Here is an 8,592-nt window from a genome sequence, read left to right on the forward strand (position 1 = left end):
TGCACTGAGCATGTTCACAACATTTTTACTAACCATGCCTGTATATGTCTCTGTAGCACACTTTGTCTACACCCTCCTGTAGTTTGTGTTTTGTCCTCTTTCTGCTTCTTTCTTCTCTTTTATTTTCTGTTTCCCTCCTTTGCTCTCTTCATGTTGAAAGACAGACTTCATCACCGCCGTCCGAGTTCTTGCTCAGACGGGATTATCTAATGTTTGGGGTTCTGTCTCATTTCTAATATTATAGGGTGCTACAAAATATAGCACCTGGAGCAATAGAACAAACTGAAACCAGTCCACCCATTTTCTGGAGTTGGTCCCAGCTGTAATCAATCACAGGGCGAGCACGGAGGCAGACAACAATGCACCTTCATATTCACACCTACAGATTAACCTAGAAAACTGGCACCAGACCACGACCGCTCCACCTTACCACTGCAAAGAGATGCAAATATTTACAAAGTTTTCTGTATTGCTCATGAGCAGCCACACTACGCGCTCTGCAACATGTTCTCTAACATGTGTCCTTTATTTTTCTACGCATTTCTCTTGTTTTGTATTTTGATTGTGTTTATTTCTCCTGTTTGATATTTGTTCCTGCTCTCTATTTATATTTTATTCCATGCATGCACAGACAATCTCATTGCACATGCACAATGACAAAAAAGGGCTATTCTATTCTATTCTATTCTATTCTATTCTATTCTATTCTATTCTAAGACAGTACAATAAAGTGTATGATCCTAGTATTGTGTCATTTTGTGTCCTCTTGCTGTGGTGACTGCACTCACTGGTTGCAGCCAGATTTCAGCCAAATTCAGTTAAATGTTCGTCAGCACCATGAGCCCAACACTTATCATGAGTTTATTTGAGGATTGCTGCTTCAAACAAAGTCATGAAGCAAAGATAAAACAGCTGCTCAGTACTGTGGGATATTTAAACCTGGTACAGCTAAGCTTAAATATTACAACAGTCTAAGTTTAACGTTAATACTGCAGATTTGGTAATGTTAGAACGATGTTGTCTATACTTCTTTATTGTAAGTATAGTGGTAGGTAGAGATGTGCTGTTAAAACATTCACTGGTAACCCAGCTAGTAGTGCTAAAACTGGTTTCGTGCTTTAGGCTTGACGTGTTCTCTCGGTGCCACCTGCTGGATAAAACACGTTACTGCATGAATGTATGAATTCAGTTCTAATGAAGAAATGCTTGACAGACCATCCTAAACAAATATATATAACTTTTTAAAACTGTGTGAACATTCGGTTAAACGTGCTGAGAAAGAAAAACGTGCGTGAATGAGACAACAAAGTGCTTTAAGTGCTCAAAATGAGAAAAACACTACATAAATACTATACCTTACCATGATGCTACGTGAATCTGTTTCATTTGTTTATTTCTTCAGTATTTCAGTAAATGTGAGGATGGATGACACACTGCTGCAGACCACGGGTACAAATAAACTAACCTGTTCCTGAAGCACAGCGGGAGAAAGGATTATTTGATACCTTGCTGCTGTAAGTTTGCTCACTTACAAAGACATCACCAGTTTATCATTTGTATGGTAGTTTCATTTTAATAGAGAGAGAAGAATATCAACCAAAAATCCAGAAAAACAAACACATTGCATAAAAGTTAAATAAATAAATTGATTTGCATGTTACTGAGTGAAATATTTGAGCACCTACAGCCTCGCCGATGGTTAGCAATTTCTTTCATTCCAACCTCTCCACCAACAAGGGCAAGAGGTTCTGCCAAAAGACATCCGGACAAGACTGTAGACGTGTATAAGGCAGGTGAGAAGGTGACAACTGTTGTTGTGATTCTTCTTTTTATATGTTTGACATGCATCTCTGTTCCCTCAGCCAGAACACTGACGATGGGTGGGTCTTCCAGCAGGACAATGACCTGAAACATACCACTAAGGCAACAAAGGTATGGCTAAAAAAGAAGCTGATTAAGGTCATGGAGTGGCTTAGCCAGTCTGCAGTCCAATTCCCTAAATCCCAATCACATTAATAACTTATGTGTAGCTAACTGATGTATAAGGCAACCACAACAACATGGAAAACTTGTGATTCACTGTCTCTACGTAGAAACAAATGTTTAGCCTCATTATTACAGCTGTGAAAATGTAAACCTCCTTCAGCGCGCAATCGTGAAGGGCACATGCAACTTTTTCCTTTACTCATGCTTGTAAGAAAAAAGGCATGCAACTCCTACTGGCTCCTGATATGGGCCTGTTTCAAAGCCAAGAGTGAGGCAGAGACTCTCTCGGTGACCTAATCCTTTTCGCTGTTCTTAAAGGTTTCCACGTTTCCTCTGCTGATGAACTTGACACATTGGCGGTAACAGCTTACAATTCGTGTTTGGCTCAATTTAAAAGCCATGGACATGATAGCCATGCCGACAATGATGAACAGCGAGGTAAGCATGAAGAAGTTGGGGTGCTTGGGTATAATATCACCAAAACCAATGGTAGTGAGGGTGATGAAGCAAAAGTAATAGGGATCAAAGTCTTTAAAATCAGTTTCCCATATTGGCAGAATCAAGCCGCCAAAGCAAATGTAGGCAAAGACGATGAAAAGAATGAGCACGAAGGGGACATTCAGTGTTTCCATTTCATCTCCTAATCCTGTGAAATCCCACAAGGCATATCCTTTGGGTGGTGGTGGCAGACGATCGAGCTCTGGGCAGGACAGCGTCCTGAGCAGTGGACCCTCCCTCAGTAAATTCTCTCTGGCAAGAATCTTTTCAAAAATCTCTTTGTTGTTTTGAAGCTGGATGGACTTGTGCCGTACATCTGCCTGGCTGCGGAGCACCTGTCGGATGTCGAGGGGCTCGCGGATCACAACGTCACGGCTGAAGACAAAAGTACCATCCTCCAGGACCTGGCGGCTCGAGTCTCTCTCCTCAGTCTTCCATGGAGACCAGGTGCGGGAGAAGAGGTTTTTGGAAAGGGTGTGAGCATGGATGTAGGCTCTAGACATCACCATAGCAAGGAAGTCTCCAACATCGAGGATGACCAGAAGCATAAGAGGGATGCCCACCATGGCATAGAAGACACACGCCACCTTACCAGGCAGGGTGACGGGATAGATCTCCCCATAACCTGAAACAACAGACATTTTAAAGCTGTAATTAAACTGTTAATTATAGGACTGGCTTTTGGTAACGTTTGTGTAGGAAAAATGTGATCACGACCCTTCTAGACAACGTTCTTGTTATACTTGAAAACAGCACAGCTCCTGTGATCACCATGAAAACCTGTGCTGGGAAAAAGCATCAAAGCTCCTGATCAACAAACTCTGACGTGAAGAAACTTTGTAGCTGCTCCATCCACCACTGTGTGTTTTACACATGTGCAGTAACCAACAACATGCAGATGAACTGTTAGCTTAGTCTGAAGCATGTTTTAATTATACAGCTTGATGAAGGCTGACGTACATGGAGTCTACAGGGGCACCAGATGTACTAGGCCGTGCTTATTTCAAGGTTTTCATAACATTTTCACATTGAAAGTGAAATCATATAAAATACTGTCTTACTTAAATTGCAGTAACATTTAAAAATATGAACATAAAAGTTTTTTCACAAGCCAGTAAAAATGTACATCATAACATCTTGTTTTTAACAGACACTTTGCATCAAAGCACAGGACAAACTTCACACTCATTCACACTCAAACACTCAGAGTAAAGATTCATTATTATTGCATATTTATCTGATTTTATTTGACTTTGACTCTACTTGAGAGTATTTATATATTTTTGCATTTAAGAAAATGTTTTCTTTAAAAAATAACATTTAATATGGTAAGTAAATGCAAAAGGTTTCTTTTTTTGTTTTTGACAAATGAAATGGACGAAGCAAAAAACACTGAAATTTCTCAAATGGAAACCAATGAGCACCTGTGTTCTTCCTCTTTTGGATATTTATTATTGCTCCTGAATAAGACAAAAGTGTTTATGTCTGATTACTCAATTAATGATGGAAAATAGATGAATCAATTACTAAAAAAATCAATAGCTGCTGGCCTAATAACAACCTATAATTGAATGTTGAGAGCAATATAAATACATAGTGAGTAAAAAAGTTAATTGAAGAAGAAACACTCAATGCATCACAGGAATTCCCAGCAGTAACTAAGGGAGGATTCAGGGTCACCTGGTCCAGCCCTAACTATATGCTTTAGCAAAAAGGAAAGTTTGAAGCCTAATCTTGAAAGTAGAGATAGTGTCTGTCTCCTGAATCCAAACTGGAAGCTGGTTCCACAGAAGAGGGGCCTGAAAACTGAAGGCTCTGCCTCCCATTCTACTTTTAAATACTCTAGGAACAACAAGTAGGCCTGCAGAGCGAGAGCGAAGTGCTCTAATAGGGTGATATGGTACTACAAGGTCATTAAGATAAGATGGGGCCTGATTATTTAAGACCTTGTATGTGAGCAGCAGGATTTTGAATTCTGGATTTAACAGGAAGCCAAAGCGGGAGAAATCTGCTCTCTTTCTAGTCCCTGTCAGGACTCTTGCTGCAGCATTTTGGATCAGCTGAAGGCTTTTCAGGGAGTTTTTAGGACTTCCTGATAATAATGAATTACAGTCGTCCAGCCTGGAAGTAATAAATGCATGAACTAGTTTTTCAGCGTCACTCTGAGACAGGATATTTCTCATTTTAGAGATGTTGCACAAATGGAAGAACGCAGTCTTACATATTTGTTTAATATGTGCATTGAAGGACATGTCCTGGTCAAAATGACTCCAAGGTTCCTCACAGCATTACTGGAGGCCAAGGTAATGCCATCCAGAGGAAGAATCTGCTTAGATACCATATTTCTAAGCTTTTCAGGGCCGAGTACAATAACCTCAGTTTGATCTGAATTAAGAAGCAGAAAGTTAGCGGCCATCCAGGTCTTTATGTCTTTAAGACATTCCTGCAGTTTAACTAATTGGTGTGTGTTATCTGGCTTCATGGACAGATAGAGCTGGGTGTCATCTGCATAGCAGTGTAAATGTATGCTATGTCTTCTAATGATGCTGCCTAAGGGAAGCATGTATAATGTAAACAGAATTGGTCCTAGCACTGAACCCTGTGGAACTCCATAATTAACCTCAGTGTGTGAAGAGGACTCTCCATTTACATGCACAAACTGGAGTCTATTATGCTTATCTCTTCAACACCAGATAGTGGGAGGTATCTCTCAGGGAGGAAGTGAAGTTTTTGTCCTTAAAAGCTGATGTGCAGGAAAGAGGAAAAATGGGAAAGGATAAGGATTTGAGAAGTTTGACAAAGAGCAAACTGTGATTGTTAGACAACAGGATACAAGGAAGGAAAAGTGGTGAACCTGCAGTAGTCATGGCTAGCTGAGGACGGCAGAAGCAGAATGAACACACACCACCTACAACAATGATCGTTGAGGTAGACCATGTGTACTCTTTCATGGAAACAGTGTTCCCTAATGGCTGGCGCCTTTTTCAGAAGGATATTGCACCCTACCACTAAGCAAAAAGGGTTCAGGATTGGTGTGAGAAACACAACAAGGAGTTTGAGGTGTTGACTTTGCCTCCAAATTCCTAGGATCCTGATCCAATCAAGCGTCTGTGGCATGTGCACAGCCAAGAAGTCTGATTCTCACCTTGCAACTTACAGGACTTAAGGATCTGTTACCAACATTTTTCATGTACCCGCTTTAGGCTTGCGGGTGAATGTTTCTGTAAAGGTTTCTAGTGACTGTCTTTGAAACTCAGCTCTAGTCATTTACTAGTGTCTTGGCAGTTGTTCTGGGGTCTTTCTGGGACAGATCTCACATCAGTTATTGGCATGATGCTTTCTGAAGTGACTGCTCAAACCCTTCATGACGTTTTTATACTGTGTGTAAACTGAAACATAACCCAGCTCCCTATCATAATACACTTTGATTTGACAAGCTTTGAGCTCAGCAAAGTTAAAGCACATTACTGGTTTGTGTTATGGCAGCTTTTCAGGGGGGCTAATAATTTTGACCCTGGTAATTTTTTTCCTGAAATAATTCCGGTATTGTGTGAGAATGGAAATAATTTATGTTTTTAAAAGAGAACTAATATGTTGGTCTGTTCAAAAAAGCCCTTGAGAAATTTTTGACAAATTGCACTCTTGCTGTGAGCCTTGAACGAAGTCTTCAGCTTACAAGACAACACAGCAGACAATGTTCCTCTGAACCTCTACAACTTCTAATAAGCTTTTTTGCGGTTATGTAAAAGGCCTTCTCCTCTGGACGCGCCTCGCCTTTGGAGAGTTGTGGGCTTCCTGTAGCTGCTAAGCCATTAGCAATTAGATCTCTTTACCACTTGTGATGTGTTTGACAGTAACACTAATGTATCTACACAAGGCTCTTACACATCAAATCAGGTCAGTTCCAGCTAAGAATGGTTTACTCAGCACTTACAATATAACCATAACAAATTCATCAATAATTATTCATCATAACGATAAATTATGAATAAGGAATAGCAACAGAATCAGCTGTGGAAATCATGGAAATTTGTACATTTCTGACAGCATCCATCCATCTGCCCTTTATCCTCTGCTGATCCCACTCAGGCTGAGAGGTGCTGGAGCCTATCCCAGCTGATCACCAGTCCATCACAGGGAGACACAGACAACAGTTCACATTCACACCAATGGGCAGTTTGAGTGAACTTAACCCCACTCACTGCCTCATAGCAGGAAGGTCCCGGTTTCAACGCCGCCATCTGGGTGGGCCCTTCCTTTGTATCTTCTCCCTGTGTCCATGCGAGTTCTGCGTGGGTTAGTTAGAGGAGTTCCTAATGTATATGTTCAGTATGTAAATTTTGAGTTAGAGCATTCAAATTTGAAATGATTGACTTATTAGAGCAATACAGTTTGACTTTAACACTCCCTTAAATATAAACATAGAAGCCAAGGAGTCAGGAGTAAACATCCTCTTTAGGTCTGTAGTTGGGCACTGGGGTGGCGGAGGAGTGGGAGCACTACAGGCAGCGATACAGTAACACTGACATGTCAGAGGGACAGAATAGAAACTACAGGTAACTGAAAACTGTGTCTGGTATCTGACATGACAACAGTAAAATACACAGTGTTAGCACTGCTATCTCACAGCAGGTTATTCCTGGGCTTAAACCTGGGTAAGGTGAAGCTCAAGATTCTGGTCACATTGGAAAAAATGCCAGGGTTGATGCTGCCTATGTCAGCCCAAGTCTTACAAAAGATATCGTTAATCTCAAGATCGTCAATTCCAGGTCAAAAAAGGCTTAAAAAATGAAAACAAAGTGGTTTGCTGAACTCGCTCACAGAGTTCGATCCATTTCTCATAATTAACATATCAAATTTTAGTTATCTTTAAAAATATTATCTATATTTCGTGAGTATATACTGACATTAACTCCTGATAATCAAAAACCAACGCAAGTCAACATCTTTAGACTCCCGTGGAAAAATGGCCAACACAAATTCACACATTTAGCCTTAGCTGAACTTGGCATGCCACTCTTATCAATCAAAGATGATCAGTTCTGGCTCTTACAAAAACAAATAACAAACAACAAACAAACAAAACTTTGCAGTAGACAAAACCCCCACATGTAGGCGTCAAACTAGAGAATCAACCAGACAGTGGGCGATATCACAGTTGTCTGTGCATGATGGACAGAGCAGCACTCTGCAGCTGACTTCTAACTGAGAGCATGCAGACATTCACATCGGGAAACATTTTTAATGTGCTCTGATGTAAAACGATGGCTGACTGACTAGTTTACCTCAGTCACGTGTGGTGGTAAACACAGCTTGATTCCATTTGGGATGTGTAGCTGCTGCATGATTGGTGGGCTGTTTCGCGTTGTCAACATGATATGTTTCGTAGCTCCCCTCCCGGACATCAAGTGCAGTAGGCTTCTGATTAGTTTTAGAAAGTGCCTTTGCAAAGTGTACCAAGAGAAGAGTCAGTGATCTTTGTGGCACTGGTCCCAAGCACACTTACAGAGCCTCAGATATCCCAACAATCCAAATCCCAGCGACCATCTGATCATTAGACATCGATAAAGAAAGACATGATTTGTTCTTGGATGTTTGCTTGTTGGACTGATTTTTTTATATGTGACTGTATTAAATTAGTTGAAACTATGCTCAGTGAGTAACATAATTTCAAGTACTGACAGCACTGTAACACCTTCAAAGAAGGGGGCTTATAAATTCTGAATGTACATTTTTGGAGGTGCATGTAGTCTGTGCTGTGGAGGACATGACATTTAAAGTCTGTCAGCATCCAATACATTTGGTCATTTGACTGAAGTAACTCTCGCTCAGATGGAGGGATGCTGTGTTTGAGGAGAGGCATCATTTCCGTGAAGCCTGAACAAAGCCCAGAGTCATACAATCATTAATTAACCAGGCTATCTGTTGCTGTGGTTACTAATGTTTAGAGAGGTCACTCGCTTTATGAGGAAACATCTATGCACACAATGATTATATTATAATCACTACTGCAGACAGTGACTGGGGAGAAATAACAAATCTACTATCAAATACATTCTGACCTTAGTAAACACACGAGACCCTAAAACAACGTGTTATATATATATA

The 8,592-nt window shown here is 40.6% G+C and overlaps 1 protein-coding gene across 1 annotated transcript in view; it reads right to left on the minus strand.

Moving 5' to 3' along the window:
• Positions 1 to 1,625: 1,625 nt before the first annotated feature.
• The window catches only part of kcnk18 (potassium channel, subfamily K, member 18), a 12,725-nt gene continuing 5,758 nt past the window's right edge, over positions 1,626 to 8,592 (minus strand). The window contains exon 3 of the mRNA XM_005747431.1: positions 1,626 to 3,109. Coding sequence (XP_005747488.1) covers positions 2,280 to 3,109 — 830 coding nt within the window. The 3' untranslated portion in view covers positions 1,626 to 2,279. The remainder of the gene's footprint in view (positions 3,110 to 8,592) is intronic.

The sequence above is a fragment of the Pundamilia nyererei genome, unplaced genomic scaffold (assembly GCF_000239375.1).
Source record: "Pundamilia nyererei isolate P.nyererei 1_Seehausen unplaced genomic scaffold, PunNye1.0 scaffold00197, whole genome shotgun sequence".
Classification (NCBI taxonomy): domain Eukaryota; kingdom Metazoa; phylum Chordata; class Actinopteri; order Cichliformes; family Cichlidae; genus Pundamilia; species Pundamilia nyererei.